Source organism: Tursiops truncatus, chromosome 2 (genome assembly GCF_011762595.2).
Source record: "Tursiops truncatus isolate mTurTru1 chromosome 2, mTurTru1.mat.Y, whole genome shotgun sequence".
Lineage (NCBI taxonomy): Eukaryota > Metazoa > Chordata > Mammalia > Artiodactyla > Delphinidae > Tursiops > Tursiops truncatus.
In genome coordinates this window covers 149,074,870-149,090,591 of record NC_047035.1, presented here as the reverse complement: position 1 = coordinate 149,090,591, position 15,722 = coordinate 149,074,870, and the positions used below count along the sequence as shown (strand labels likewise).

At 46.8% G+C, this 15,722-nt stretch overlaps 1 protein-coding gene across 7 annotated transcripts in view; it reads left to right on the top strand.

Annotated features, from left to right (window-relative positions):
* Positions 1–3,251: 3,251 nt before the first annotated feature.
* Positions 3,252–15,722, top strand: part of PITRM1 (pitrilysin metallopeptidase 1) — a 31,555-nt gene continuing 19,084 nt past the window's right edge. For 4 of the 7 annotated variants that reach the window (XR_002178498.3, XM_019945854.3, XM_073801500.1 and 1 more), the window contains exons 1-13: positions 3,252–3,354; positions 5,531–5,636; positions 7,640–7,746; positions 7,899–8,050; positions 8,600–8,714; positions 8,793–8,889; positions 9,545–9,705; positions 11,962–12,088; positions 12,341–12,429; positions 13,119–13,247; positions 13,834–13,947; positions 14,096–14,192; positions 14,706–14,840. Coding sequence is in view for 6 of the 7 variants with exons in the window: in XM_019945854.3 (XP_019801413.1) it covers positions 3,302–3,354; positions 5,531–5,636; positions 7,640–7,746; positions 7,899–8,050; positions 8,600–8,714; positions 8,793–8,889; positions 9,545–9,705; positions 11,962–12,088; positions 12,341–12,429; positions 13,119–13,247; positions 13,834–13,947; positions 14,096–14,192; positions 14,706–14,840 (1,482 nt within the window). In the remaining variant the exon portion in view is untranslated. Of the gene's footprint in view, positions 3,355–5,530; positions 5,637–7,639; positions 7,747–7,898; positions 8,051–8,599; positions 8,715–8,792; positions 8,890–9,544; positions 9,706–11,961; positions 12,089–12,340; positions 12,430–13,118; positions 13,248–13,833; positions 13,948–14,095; positions 14,193–14,705; positions 14,841–15,722 lie in introns of those variants that run through there. The other 3 variants (XM_073801499.1, XM_019945856.3, XM_033852310.2) reach the window with 3 other exon arrangements.

The window sequence follows — 15,722 nt, the reverse complement described above, 5'->3', positions numbered from 1 at the left end:
GTGTATTTTCCCCACTCAAGTGAGAGCTTCAGCGTGCATCCGGATTTTTTTTTTTTTTTACTAATTTGTGCTGGATAGATAGATATAGATGTAGATATAGATATATGAAAGATAATACATATCTATTTCTACTATCTGTGTAGTATTTAATTATATAAATGTGTTACATTTTATTTAAGAAAACCCCTCTTGGTAGACTTGTATGTTCAATATTTGTTGTAGTCAGAAAGTGCTGCAGGGAACATTATTTATACATCATTGTGCCCATGTGAGAATATAGCTGTAGGGTAATTTTCATGAAGTGAAATTTCTGGTGAATGAGTACATGCATTTAAAATATGCATAAATGATGCCAAAGTGCTTTCCAAAAGGTAAATATATATAGTATAGCTCCCAGAGCATAAAAATACCTGATCCCTGTAATTTCACAGACCTCACTAGCCTTGAGTTTTATCAAACTGTTACATTTGATAGATAATATCTCATTGTTATTTTAATGTACCTTTTCTTAACCATTAATCCTGGCCTTTTTGTCTCATAGTTATATGTATATTTGTAGTTTTTTTTTTTTAAGTATTATTATTAAGGATTTTAGCCAAGAGGAATCTCAACAACATCTTAGGTTTTCTAAAACAATTACTTAAAACACCCAAAGTTAAACTAATTTCAGGGGAAGAGGTGATGTGCATCAGAGGTGGACATCAGGGAATGTACCTAGAAGTAGAAATGAAATCAAAATCTGCGAAATTATGTGAATTTCTGAATGGGTCATTTTAAACAGACAAAACAGAAGACTGAAGTCAGTGTGTGACCAACGTCAAAATTAAGACCTAAGATGACAAAACTATAGGACCTTAGGGTTGAAAGTCAACTGAGAGAAAATTGGGACCTCTTTCTCTACAGACAATCCCGGTTTTACAAGCTCAACAGAAAGATGAAATGCTTTATGCAAACTTATCGGTAGAAATATTCAGTGGTTGCAAACAGGTGACACAGAATAAACATTTATTGAGTGAAAAAAAAATAAAAGAGTGCTAGGATTGCAGTTTGGGTTTTAGTCTGAGGCTGTTTCCCCTTATTTCATGTTATCAGCACTGAGTCCGTTAACATTTTATACCTTTCCTTCATGCCAACTTTGGAGACACTTACTTTGCATTTCCAGCAGTCATCACTTGATTGCTGTTTATGAAGGATTCAGAAATAAGGGATTTGCAAAAGCATGCATTTTATCGATGACATGAAATCCTGAAAACAACATATTCAGTTAAACTACTTCATATTTTTCTTCTGGAGGTAAAAGAACCATGACATCTTGGTATTAATTTGCTAGGGATTTGTAACAAAGTACCACAAACTGGGTGGCTTAGCACAGCAGAAATTTACTGTCTCATCATTCCGGAGTCCAGAATTTGGAGAGCAAGGTATTGGCAGATTGGTTCATTTTGAGGCTGTGAGGGAGAATCTGTTCATAGCTCTCCCCCAGCTTCTGGTGTTGCTGGTAATCCTTAGGTACCTTGGCTTGTAGAAGCATCACCTCAATCTTTGCCTTCATCTTCACGTGGTCTTTTCCTGTGTGTGTCAAGGTGCCTAACTATCCCCTTTTAAAAGGACACCAGTCATATTGGATTATCATTTTAACTTGTTTACCTCAGTACAAACCCTATTTCTGAATGAGGCCACATTCTGAGGTTCTGGGGGTTCAGACTTCAACATATCTTTTTGGGGAGACACAATTCTACACATGACACTCCGATATTCGCTTGATTGCCTTTCTATGTCCCAGGCACAGTCTATTCTGAGAATGCTCACTTGCTAATCTTACTAACACAACGTTTCATTATAACATAGGATTTGTTTTTGTAGCAAGATATTGCATAGACAATTTTTGATGTTTCTTTTCTACCTTGCAAAGATTTGTGTTAATGTAAATTGAGATTACATATGAATGTTAATATTATGTTGGTGCTGCTAAACATAATTATGTATAAATTCTTAGTGTGTATGTGTGGGTCAGCCATCAGTGAGGTTTATCCAGTGGAAACATTCTACTAAGTGGCAATTACTGGATTTATGTAGCATTTATTCTTCAGAGATCAAAATTCTAGAACCTTCCAGTGCCTCAGTTTCCTGCACAATCACAGCAGGGTTAATAACACCCAACTGTCTCCCCCAAGATCACAGAGATGTTGTGGGTCTAACATTTATCACCCAAATTCTCATCAGAGGAAAGGTATTTGCACGGAGTATGTTTGTGTCCGTACCTTCTCATCATTACCCTTGTTTGTCCTGGTTCAGCTGGATTCTCCTCTGAATAAGTGGTTAACTGCAGACTCTTCTGCATCGTGGAGAGGTTTTTGTAGGCTTTGGTGACTTTTCCTTGCCTTATTACCCTTTACGTTGCTGTCGAAGCGTTTCGTGTTCAAATCAATTGCACCTGTCTACTTAGCGTTCTTTCTTTAGAACCTGGAGGAAAGGTCAGGGAGATATGAGTCCCTTTGAAGTCCCGGGATGGGGGAGGGGGTGGGTGGGATGCGGAAGTCCAGAGAATGGAGGAAACAAAAGCTCTGAGGTCGGACTCGGGTCCTGCATTCTTCCAAGTCCCTGCCATACCGTGCCCAGGTGTGTTTAATCCCAAATGCCCTTGACAGCCCACAGCCGCCTGCCGGCCCACCCACTCATGCTCTGCCCTCCTGGAGCCACTCCCTTAGGTTCGAGTAGGCCACGTGTGTACTCCCCCCAGGCACGAAATGCCGGTGGGGAGCTGCCCTGCGGTTTGCTGTGGGTATTCTGGTTGGGACCGTTCGTAAGTAAGAGCATGACATCGTGGAATCGTGGCCGTGGAAAGCAGGTGATGCAGTCCTCGAACCTTATCCACGAAGCTACACAGCCCGGGGCTAGGACACCCGAAAGGAGCCTGAAGCTGGACGCCCTTCTCACTTCACTGCCCGAGACCTGCTAACGGACGCCTGAGTACGCACAACCTCCATTCCGGAGACCAGCGCCCACCTGCGGCCAGAGGACCACGCAATTCACCTGGCTCAGAGTAAGTCCGCCCCACCCCTGCACACGCCCGCCCCTCCCTACGCCTGCCCGTGGCTCTCAGCCCCGCCTCTCCGTCGCCTCGCCCTCCCCGCCCTCGAGTCCCGCCCCGCCACAGCGGGGCCCGCCCCCTTCCTCGCCAGCCTATTGAGGGAGCCGTCGCCTTGCGCACTGACCAATACGGTGGCGGCCGGCTCGTCCCGCCCCGCGCCGTGCGTCGGGTTAAGTGGGGTCACGGCCGGTGGTGCGCCGGTCACAAGCCATGTGGCGCAGCGGGTGCAGAGCCCGGGTTTTGCTGCGGAGGCCGAACGGCCGGTGAGAGGCGGCGGGGGGGAGGAGAGGGGGAAGTTTATGGGGAGCGAGGAAGCGGAAGGGAAAGTGAAGCGGGTAGGGAAGGTGGGCGGCGAGGGCGCCGGGAGCCCGGCGGGCGGGCGGGTGCTGGAGGCCTCGGGGTCTCTCTCTGGTCCGGGGTGCCGCACCTCACCTCCTTTTTCTGGGGCTCCCGGGGTCCCTTCGCCTCGGGGCTCCTCTGCTGCGGCCTCCTGCACCCCCGGCCCCCTCGTCTGGTGGCTCGTGCACCCCGGGGCCCCTCGCCCGGGACCTCTCGCTCCGAGAGCCCGTCGGGATGGCAGAGCATCCCCTCCAGTGGCCTCCCCCAGAGGAAGGGAGTTCCTGTCCAGTTACCAGGGTTGGGGTGCTGCAGCCAGGAAAGACTGGGGTACAGCCGTGGAGGACCCGGCCTGACCCCTCTCCCTCCGGGCCTCCCAGAGCGGTGGCCCTGCGTGCAGGCTGTCGGGGCTTTTGAGGTGAAGACTGTCGTTGGTGTGGATTTTAACGCGAGAATGAAAGTAGGCGGCAGTTACGGGTCTCATTAGGCGTTAGCTCCATTCCCCTGTGTGTAGTTGTGGGCAGGGAGGCCTCAGGCTCCGCACCTGCCCTTACTTACCTGCGGCCTTGATGAGAGTGGCGCCTCCGGGAGTGGAGGAGCATTGTGTTTAATGAGAAGGTTTATGGAAAAAGAGTGTGTTTAGCTGCAAACCATGAATAAGTATCATGTCTTTTGAGTTTGTAAAATAGGACAATATTTTACTTTTTAAACAAAGATGAATTGTTTAGTTTCATGCTAATTCACAGAATCTTGTTGAGTTTGTAAAATATTGCAACATTTTACGTTTTAAAGAAAGATGAGTTGTTTAGTGGCACGCTAATTCACAGAATCTTGTTGAGTTTGTGGTGGAGTTTAGCTGCTGTTAGCCCAGGGGAGGGAGCAGGGGGGTGTCTGTTGTTGGGCTGCCCTTATTGGTGTTTTGGGTTAAAATCCTCTATCTCATAATTCTAAGAGTGGCTAAATCGGGGAGGGAAATGTTGGTTGTTTATAGAACATCCCCGTACTATTGCCTGATATTGAATGAGTCAGTGTATTGTGTGCTTATCTTAAATATTTTTGGGATACACCGTTAATGTAGAAAACACCATAAAACGTATAATGCAGGTGAGACAAAAATTATTTAAAAATAAGCTGTGTCACCATTACCCAGTTTAAGATTGCTCCTTACCCGTCATACGTCATAATTCTCCTCCCTCTTAAATGAAATTGCCCTTCTGGTTTACAGAAATAACCTCCTTATTTTTCTTTGTGTTTTTACCATCCATCCATACTCCCACGCTACGGCGTTACCTGATTGAACAGTACCTGTTTAGACTAATATTGCGTCTGTCCTTTGTAATTTTTTTTGGTTTAGCATCATGTGCCCACATCTTTGATACATGTAGTTGTAGTCCATTAATTCTTAGGACTAAGTTTATCAACTAAATAGTCCACAATTTATGTGTTCTCTGTTGCTGGACATCTGGGCCGCTGGGGTTTGGGGCTCTTGGGAATGGTGTATGTGGTGTGTGTGTGTGTGTGTGTGTGTGTGTGTGTGTGTGTCTGTCTGTGTGTCTGTCTGTGTGTCTGTGTGCACGCGTACGGGCGCGCGCGCCAGGGCATGAGCGCAGGTCTCCAGGGCACATACATCCAGGGGAATGAACTGCTAATCTGAATAAGGCCAGTGCTCTTTCGCAGTCTCCATTCAGTGTGCACACCCAGTGGCTGTGTGTGACTCTCTGGTAATAACTAGACTTCTTGGTTTTCACCCATTTGGTAGGTACGTAATGGGACTTTATTGTAGACTCAGTTTATTGGCATACTGTGATTTTGACATGAGTTGTTTTTTACACAAGGGAAGTGGGTGTCATAATTGTATTATAGTTATTTATGGACATGTACAAATAAAAGGTTTTCAGCATTTATTTATTAGTTGACGTTGCATGAGTTGAGATAAAACTGAAAGAACTTTAATGGAAATTTCCTGGAATGTGTTTAGAAGATGCAGGTTTTCATTTTTCTTTGAATTCTTTATCCCATGACAGCGTTTTCATTATGTTGCTGAATTATGTTAGCCAATCTCCCTGCAAATCATGTAACTTTGATTATTTTCCTTAAACATAGCACCACCAGCCTCGGAGCATGGAGGTGGGCGAGCACCATGGCCTGTGAGAGGGCGCTGCTGCGGTACCGGGTCGGAGAGAAGATCCACGGCTTCACTGTCAGCCAGGTAGGCCCTGTGTGCTCTTCCTGTGTCAGGTCCCAGAGCAGAGACCGCAGGGGTTTTCATCTTTGTCCCCAGGCCCTGGCTTCCTCCTGTTTCACAGCAGGTGCTCAAAGGAGCGTAGTTTTGCAAATGAAGGGATTTTCTGACTCTTAAATGAGTACAAATCCCTAATGCCTTCCCTGAATCCCTACACGTCTCACATCTTTTCAGAGCTCAGAAAGTAAATGAACTCATTTTTGTTTCTGCATCAGTCGTGACCGGTAATGAAGACTGAAGGCCCCACATCTGTTCAGGTCAAGTTTCACCATCGGCTGAGTTTGCTCCAAACTTGGGCAAAATCTTTCTGTTTTTGAGCCATTTGGGTTTCAGGATTATAGAAAAGAGATTGTGGGCCTATAGGTACTTAAGTTTATGTAAAAATGGATTTTATTTTGTTATTGCTTTGTTTGGCTTAAATTTTCACATTGTTTTTTTCTTTAATGCTATAATTGAAAACAATGCACATCATATAATTGACTGGTTGCTGGTGTCACACTGTGCTTGACACTCTAATGAAAACAAAAGCAAGCAGCTCACAGTCAGAAGGACACGTGTGCAGCTTCAGGACAAGGAACAGCTTGCTGAGGTGCAGAGAGCAAGAGGAAGACGCAGGAGAGGGGGCTGCTGGGCGCTGGGTGGGGACAGGTTTGTAGAGCATGAAAGGAGAGCCGCCATCTGTCTCCAGGAAGTGGGAGCGGGCCCAGCGCAGGGGCAGGGAGTGTTCAAGGCAGGGTCCAGGAGCTTTGAGCCACTTAGAGGGGTTCATGGCTGTGGGAGAGAGCCCCTAAAGACTCCCGTTTAGGGGCCTTTTGTGAGGCCCCTAAAGACTTCTCAGGGGACTTGGGATTTCTAATACAGTTGTGGTTAATAATGCCTTGTTCAGAGGCTGATTCTTTTCCTTTATGTTTCAAGTGTTGTAGAAACTTACTTATGATAAGCTATCAGAAACTTAGTTTATGATAAGCTGTCATGCTTTTTAGAAACAGTTACTGTGAAAGTTGTTTATGAGGCAGACTGGTTTTAAATTCATTGATCGCGTCTTACAAAGTATAGTTGTGAACTCTGAGGTGTAAATGATTTTGAGACAAGTGATTTCATAGGTATAGCTTACGTGGGCATCAGTAGAGCACTTGAAGCACATAGCTTTTGTGGCAGGGCCCCCCAGAGCAGCCTCAGGACACCCGAGTTCTAATCTCTACCCTGCCAGTAAGTTGTCAGCGAAGACAAGTCACTCTCACGGCTGTGTGGTGGTTACGATGACGCGGTGCTGCGGTTGAAGGAGAGGGACCTTGACACAGTTGCTTTAGTACCAAGGACAGTGGAAGTTACGGAAGCACGCCCGCACACACAACCTCCACCGGGGGTGAGAACGGGTTTGCCTCTGTGGGGAGTGATCTGTACCCTCATGGACCCTCCCACTAGGAACAAGTAACTGGTGATAGCCCCAGCTCACTGCCAGGAACTCAAACCAGTAGAAGCAAAGTTTAGTCCCAAGAGCATCCTTCAGCTGCCCCAGGCTCAGGTCCATCCCCGTGTTTACCTCCTGGCAGGGCTGTTCTGAGCGTCCCTGGAGGTGAAGTGTGCAAGAGACACCACAGACATTCCAGGCGAAAGCCTGATCTCCTTCGGGGCAGCCTGGTGTGACGGAAGGGGTCTCAATCCAGGCTCTGTGGTCTTAGCAAACTGTCTCATCACCCTGATGGGGTGGGAATGCTTGCTTCCCAGCGTTACCTGTGGCGCAGTCAGGCAATCCCTAGCCAACAGTGAGCATTGAGGAGAGAAGGTGTGCCTTGTACTCAGCCCCGGGTCCTGTCTTCCTGGTCTGTGGGCTCTGGACGTGGTGGTTCCTGCCAGTACTGCCTTAGCCTCAGGCAGGTGAGCTGGTCCTGCAGACCTGGATGCACTGTCACCGTCCTGGATGCCTTCCCAGCCGAGTTGAGTTCTTCCTGTTTTCCTTGTTGGTTCAGGTAACATCTGTTCCTGAGCTGTCCCTGACCGCCGTGAAACTCAGCCATGACAGCACGGGAGCACAGCACTTGCACCTGGCCAGAGAGGACAGAAATAACCTGTTCAGGTGTGTGCTGCGTCCTGAGGTCACGATCTGGATGCTCTGCTTGGAGCATCTACTGCACCTTCAGCAGTTTAACAGGGAGAGTAGAGGAGTTTCCCTCCTCCGCTCCCCATGGCCAGGCGGTGGCTGACCAGGTGAGGACCCTGTCCCCGCAGTGTGCAGTTCCGCACCACCCCCATGGACAGCAGCGGTGCCCCGCACGTCCTGGAGCACACGGTCCTGTGTGGCTCTCAGAGGTACCCCTGCCGGGACCCCTTCTTCAAGATGCTGAACAGGTCGCTGTCTACGTTCATGAACGCCTTCACGGGTGAGACGCGGTCTCGGGACACAGCCCTGCCTTCCCGCAGTTTCTGAGATGGCGGGAGGGGGTGGGGTGTTGGCACTCAGGAGACTGGGGTAGATTTCCCATTCCCTGTCTGGAGGACGTTAGAAGCTTAATCATTTGGGAAAGCCAAATTGTGGTTGATTATAAAACCTGGAGTTTTAGGAAAAATGTGTCTGAGTTTTGTCTGGAAAAGGTGACAGCCATTTTCTTTGGGAAGTAATGTTATAAAGCTCGGCCTCTGGAGCTTAGGTTAGCGGTGATGGTGCTGGTGTCTGGGTGGTGACTGCAGGAAGCCGGGCAGTGACGGACTGGCGACGGGGGCGGCTGGGCACACACAGTGGGCGCTCCGTGGGCCAGGCCGTCCTCTGGGCCCGCGGTGACCCCGGCGCCAGACCTGCCGCCCAGAGTGGGTGCTGCTGCCTCTGTGCCCCTGCCAGGTCAGGCCTGCCGTGAGGCTGAGACGGGGCTGAGGTGGAGGAGTCCTGCGGGAACTACTGCTGTATTTAAAATCGCCCTCTTCATTGTGTCCAGCTAGTGATTACACCCTGTACCCATTTTCCACACAAAACCCCAAGGACTTCCGGAACCTCCTATCCGTGTATTTGGACGCAGCCTTCTTTCCCTGCTTACGGGAACTGGATTTCTGGTATGTTGTGATTGGTTAATTGATCTTTACCTTAGTGATAGAGTCACCGTCCCCATGTAATTGTTTGTTACTCTTTAGGCAGGAAGGATGGCGACTAGAACATGAGGATCCCAATGACCCCCAGACGCCGTTGGTCTTTAAAGGAGTCGTCTTTAACGAAATGAAGGGAGCGTTTGTGAGTGTTTTCCTTTTTCATGTTGGGCTAAATTATCTTACTGTATAAAGTGTTGAAGTATAAATAGGCTCGGTAGCTAGTTGGCGTCATGCCATGTCACAGTTTTCTCACTATGAGAACTGGAATTAGCGGGCACAGTGCTGTGAGCAGGGACCGCAGGACGGTGAGCTGGACAGCAGTTCCCAGCTGTGGTGTGGGAGCCACTGTGACCTGTGACCTGCAGGGCGTCAGCCAGGTGAAGACCGCGTTTCTGACGATCCCGAGACCGTGTCTTTTCCACTCTCTCTTGCCCGAGTGTATGGTGGGGTTTACAGATCTAATTACATATCAAGTTATTGGTAAAGACCACTGCATAAAGGGAACGTCTCAGGCGGGTCGCGGGGTTTTTTGGCTCCCGGTGCGTGTAAAAGTTATGTGTACACTTTACTGTAGGGCTTAAAAGTGTGCGGTAGCACCACGCCTGAAAAAACCATACATAGCTTAATTAACATCACTTCATGGCTGAAAGATGCATCGGTGGGCGTCCTCATGTACCACGAGAACAGTTGTCCTTGCGGGATGTTGGTGGGTGTGCTCCCAGGACGTGGCTCATTTGTTGAATTACACGAACAGTGCCTGCGTTGGTCTTCACGTACACGTGTACTTTTACTTGAAGACAGATAACGAGAGGATGTTCTCGCAGCACGTTCAGAGCCACCTGCTTCCCGACCACACATACTCAGTGGTCTCCGGAGGGGACCCCTTGTGCATCCCGGACCTCACGTGGGAGCAGCTCAGACAGTTCCACGCCACACACTACCACCCCAGCAACGCCAGGTGACTGCCTTGTGAAGCTCGGTGCCAGGAGTTTGCTTTCCTTGCACTGTCATGCTTTTCTCCAGTTCGGCTTGGAAAGGTTTGCTTAATAATGGGTGCGTTTAGACACTCCTTCGGGTCTGCGGCGGTAACTCTCACACGCCCAGCAAGGTGAGGGCCTGGGCTGCCCGCCTGCCTCCTCTGCAGCTCAGCTTTGTGCTGAGGGGGTGACAGGGGAGGCTGGCAGGTCCTCCTTGCAGGCTGACATGGGCCCTGGAGAGGTGCCCCCAAAGTGGCAGCTGCATCAGTAAACCTCAGAGATTTACTTCCTATTAGATTGCTTGTGTAAGCTACTGTTAATAATAAAACGCTAATAGCCGTGTTTGCAAATACATTAAGCGTTCACGTAAAGTCATACTTGCAAGATTATTTTAAGTGCAAAATTTTAAAATTTAAATTATGAAAAGTCTAAAGCATCCAGGAGAGTGTAAAGAGTAGAACAACGAACTCTGTACACTTACCGCGTAGCTTCATCCTTTGGACGTGTACATGGGTATACGTAGATACATGCAGATATGTTCGAGGATGTTCTTTTACATAAGATAATAGCATTTTCACGTTTAACAAAATAAAAAATAATTGATTAAAACTGATTAAAACCACCTATACCTCAGCCCAAATTGATTTTCCAGTTGTCCCTGAAATGTTTGATCAGATGAGGCCCACAAACTGCCTTTCCCTGCCGTGTCTCCTAAGCACCCTTTCTAGTGGGACAATGCCCCCTCCTCATTCTCATGGACCAGTTGAAGACGTTAGGCCAGGCCCCCTCTTGACTTTCTCGCCTTCTGGGGTGTCTCGCCGCTTCTCTGGTATTGGCGGACGTGCTTCTGTGTTTCCTGAGAGCTGGACGTGGGTCCAGAGACTGCCTGCACCCTCGTAGGTGATGCCTGCATGCCTGCGGCACCCAGCGGGGATGCCAGGGCTGGTGGGATGGTGATGGCGACCTCGCTCCACTGAAAGCCCGCTCCCCCTGCGGACCCAGGCCGTCTGCTGGGGTGGCGTGCTGGCCCCAAGAATATTCACACTCCTCACGGCCTGGGAGCGGCTCTCATGTTCAGTGATAATTGTTGCCTGGAGCAGTTACTGTGATAGGATTTGCAAATTTTCTAAAGAATTCTGTAATTTCTTCTATGTTTATTGGCTGGGTTTCTGTAAAGAAGAATTTACCCTGAAGTACTGTTCTCCCGGGAAAGGCGGTGGGTGGGCAGTGGGAGTGAGGTTTCCCTTGGCTGTCCAGTTTTGGGGGCTGGCACTCCTCCAGTGACGACAGAAAGGACTTTTTTTAGTCTTGTTTGAATTATTTCATTTTTTTAAATATTATTACAACCTCATGGAAACGTTTTCATATATGTGTATATTTAAGGTGTGATCAAGTGAAATTAAAATAAATTTTTTTAATGCTCAAATTTGCCCCACTGTGGCCTAAGGAAGTTCCTTGACAGTCATCCTGTCTTTCTGAAGGTCTTTAGTCTTCAGTAACTTCACTGGTTTCTGCCCCAGCCCCAAATCCAGGCTCATCCTGCCCCCAGTCCATAGCTGGCCTTTTCTCGGGGAGTTCTGGAGCTAAATGCAGACGGGCATATAGAGACTGTGTTTAGATGGCACCGGGGGTGCTTGTTGCCCTGGATTATCACATTCTATATTCCGAGTGGGAGATGTGACGGGATCTTTAGGATGCTACTTCCCTAGCCCTTAAGCGTAGCTCACACAGCATTCTGTTACAAAGATGAAGTCTGTCATTGTCTTCTTTATCCCCGATGAATAATATGTTGTCTTAAAAACATGTGTGACCTGAAACTTGTAGCCTAAATTTGAAGTTTGTGAATTAAATTTTGTTTGGTAGTCTTAGGTGGATTATTGTGTTACTGTAGCTAAGGTCTTAAGTATTTTAATGTGCAACTTCTTTGGTTTTTGAAACACCTTTAATAGTAGATTCAAAATGAAGAGCAATTTTTGCCAGAGTACATTTAATTAATACCTTTTGTACAGTTTGTGTTTTGTTTGAACCATATCTTGTAAAAAGAGCAAAAGCCTCCTCAGTGTTTGTGGTTAAATTAAGTGAAAAAAGGTGTTCCTGTGTGAAGTTCACTTCAGCCTGGAAACTGGCGTGTTATCGGCTGTCATGTCCTGCACACCCTCCAGTTCATACAAAGCCGTCTGTGTTGATTTCTAATCTTTTAACCTAAAATAAACTAAGGTATTCTCTCAAAATTTCAGGTTCTTCACTTATGGTAATTTTCCGCTAGAACAGCATCTGAAACAAATTCATGAAGAAGCACTGAGTAAATTTCAGAGAATCAAGCCACATACCACAGTGCCAGCCCAGAAGCCTTGGGATAAGCCTGTAAGTGCCGGGTCCAGAGTCATAAGTGTCACCAGGCCTGTGAGATACATGCTACGGAGGCACGGGCATATGTTAATAGGGTTTTCAGATGCCGTGGACTGTGCCGTGTACGTAACAGCTTCTCAAGCCTGAAGAGCAGTTATTTGTTTGGGAGGAAAGTTAATCTAGTGAAAAGTATCCTGTGGACCGTTCTATACATCAGGTAACCTGTGCTTGGTTGAACCCCTTCACACACGCTCTGTCCTCTTCCAGAGGGAGTTCCAGATCACATGTGCCCCGGACTCTCTGGCCGCAGGCTCCTCAGAGCAGACGACCATCAGTGTCAGCTTCCTTCTGCCAGAGTGAGTGTGCTCACGCTGCTGACCCAGTGGGGACGGGGTAGCTGGGAGGTCGGGGGCGGGGGACGCTCCACTTGGGCGTAAGTGAGTGGACAGTAAGAATTCAGGAGTCCAGCAGTGTTAGCTGTGGGGTGTTTTTAACAACGTCTGGGATGGTTTGGGTTTAGTGTTGGGGGTCGGGGATGCCTCTGTGTGTGAGAAGAGCACTGTGAACTGTGGCCTTGAAAGAACATTTGTTCACACGAGACTAATCCCAGAGGCCTGGACCCGCAGGGTGTGTGGGCAGGAAGGGGTCCTGTCTGTGTCTGCCCTCTGCAGCTGCACAGCCTGACCGAATGGCCTCGTTTCCTGTGTGTCTCTCATCTGCGTGTGGGCGGTGCGGTTATACTGAAACAGTGCACGTCAGAGTGCTGGGCACCCTGTTGTATGATAGCATGCGATGTGCAGCTCTGTTAGCCTCAGGGTTTGGGAGCCCCAGAATCCCAGCATATGAGAGCTTTGAATATCAAAAAATACTCTCTTTACCCGTGTAACTGTTAAAATAGAAGTTGAAATGCAAGAATTTCTAGTAGAATTTCAGTTTTTGGGGGAAATAAGTGTCAATTTATTAGTGATTTTAATAATTTTGAAAACATTTATAAGGGCCAACCATTTCCCTTTTTTTCTCCCCCCTCCCGTGTTTATAAATGAAGCATCACTGACACATTTGAAGCTTTCACGTTGAGCCTTCTGTCTTCACTCTTGATCAGTGGCCCCAACTCGCCCTTCTACAAAGCCCTCATTGAATCTGGACTCGGCACAGACTTTTCCCCTGACGTTGGGTACGTTTTATTATCAGATCAGATCATTAGTCCACGATAGGGGCAATTTTGACATCTCACAATGTCGGGACACATTTTAGGTTGTCACAACTGGCAGCTCATGGGCGGGGGTCAGGGGTGTAGATGCTCCACATTCCATAGTCACAGGACGGCCCTCTTCCCGCCCCAGCTATGGTTCCAGGACAAGCTGTTTGTGTCCCCTGCAGGGGACATTTGGCAAAAAAACCCAAACAAAACCCAACAAGGTAGCTCTTCCAAGATCTCAGAATGGCATACTGCTGCCTGTTTTAAAAATCAGGCCATTAAATATTCTTTGAAATCTTAAGATTTTGTTAAAACTCTCTAGATTTATTCTGCTTTAAATCTAAAATTTAAATTGTGATTTTTAGAAATGTTAAAAGGACATGAATGTAAATGTGACTAGTTGTATCTGAGCAGCAAATACCCGAGGACGCTGCTTTACTGGCGTTCTCATGGGGGAGTCCTTGCCTGTGTCCTGTAGAGGATTTGATCTCAGTAAAGCATCTTATAAACGAGTGATGGAGGCTGTACAGATTCTAACGCATTACCTGCTTTTGTATCCCAGGTACAATGGCTGCACACGGGAGGCCTACTTCAGCGTGGGCCTGCAGGGTATCGCAGAGAAGGACATTCAGACAGTCCAGGACCTCGTGGATAGGACACTGGATGACATCATCGAGTACGTGAGGTGTCTGTGGGGCTGGGCTGGAGTGCCCCCTCCTGAGTGTAGGGGGCACTTTACGTCACAGAACACATACTCCTTCATGGGAGCTGCCTTGTTCAGAAACATGGATTTCTTAACATCTGAGTTCTTGGTGTTTCTATAGGAAAGGATTTGAAGATGATCGAATCGAAGCCTTACTTCATAAAATTGAGATACAGATGAAGCACCAGTCTGTCAGCTTTGGACTCGCCCTGACGTCTGTGTGTATTGCTCAAACGCCTCATTTCTCTTTTTTTGTTACCTTTATAATTAGTGGTTCTCGAAAATACAGATTGTTATTCACAGCACCTTTCATTTGAACCTTGAAAGTTAACGGTGTTTCAGATCGGATATAAAATTACTGTTAATTTTAGTAATACGTTGCTTGTCTTTTTACTAGCTTAATTCATTAGCTTTCCGATGTCTTATTTTTTAATAGATTTATGCAGAGTGCTTTAAACGGATAGGGATTTATGGTAACTATTAGTAATTATATTTTCCAAAAAGTAATTTTTGAACCTGTGCTTTTTAATTTGTTAGGAAAAAAACTCACATAAAATGAGTTTAGTTTTCCTTCTTCTAGCCAAAGAATGACTTAATTTTTGTCATGAACAGTCATCTGTGATATTTTTAAATATAGAAACTGAGTCTTAATGAAAAGGCAGGCTTGGATGTTGGCTGAACCGACGCAGAGTTCACAGGTAACGTGCCACATGTTGTGACCCCCGTTGCAGTACGTAGCTTCCTGCTGGAATCACGACGGGGACCCCGTGGAGCTCCTCAAGCTCGGGAGTCAGGTGGCCCAGTTCCGGAAGTGCCTGGAGGAAAATCCAAAATTTTTGCAAGAAAAAGTAAAACAGTATTTTAAGGTAAGAAACTTGGAGGATTTATATCTGTAGTTTTGAAGTGGAATTTTATAACAATGAAGGGAACATTAGGAATATAATCTACATTGTGTAAGTCCATTTCTGCTAATAGGTGACATAATTTCTTACTTACTAATTAAAATTGTAAATGGTCATGTTAGCTTTAAAAATTCAATTTTCCAGATTCTTAGGCAGGTTGGTTTTTATATGAATATGTGCATGTGTTTTTTTACGTGTGAATTGTGTAGGAATGTGTATAACAAAACAGCTGCCTGTGTTTTTGTCGTGTTTTGGTAATGGGATATATAGAATACAAGAGTCGCCTAAAAGTGTAAATGTTCTGGTGGTTTTTACCAAGGCGTCTTCTGGTGCTCGCTTGTTTGTCTCCACAGATTTGTGGGCTTTTGTGCTTGGTGTGTGTTCCTTGGTGGATGGTCATTAATAGGACAGAATGTCATCTACCTCCCTTTCCCTGGGGGTCGGGGGGTGGGGGAACGACACCGTCCTGCCATGAGTGGGAGCCACGTTCCTGTGCGCCAGCATTTGGGACCATTCAGCCAGCAGTCTCTCTTGAGTTACGAGTTATTTTGCATGAGGTGCTTGTCGTGCTGTACTTCTCCCACTCTGTGTAGTGTCACAGGTGAACCTTTTGCGTGCGTGTGTTTCTAGTGGCTGCGTAAATCGGGCACATTAAGTCACCTAACATTTATTTTCACGTTAGGGCAACATCTGTTTTGTCCTCATAATTTATAAAAATATTGAGTGCAGAATTTAGTCCCAGCCTTTGAGAAGTTAACAGTATAATGAAGACTAGGTAAAAATTAAATAACTTTATTGTACGTTATTTTCAATTTAGACTAAAGCCAAAGGTTTATAATATTAAAA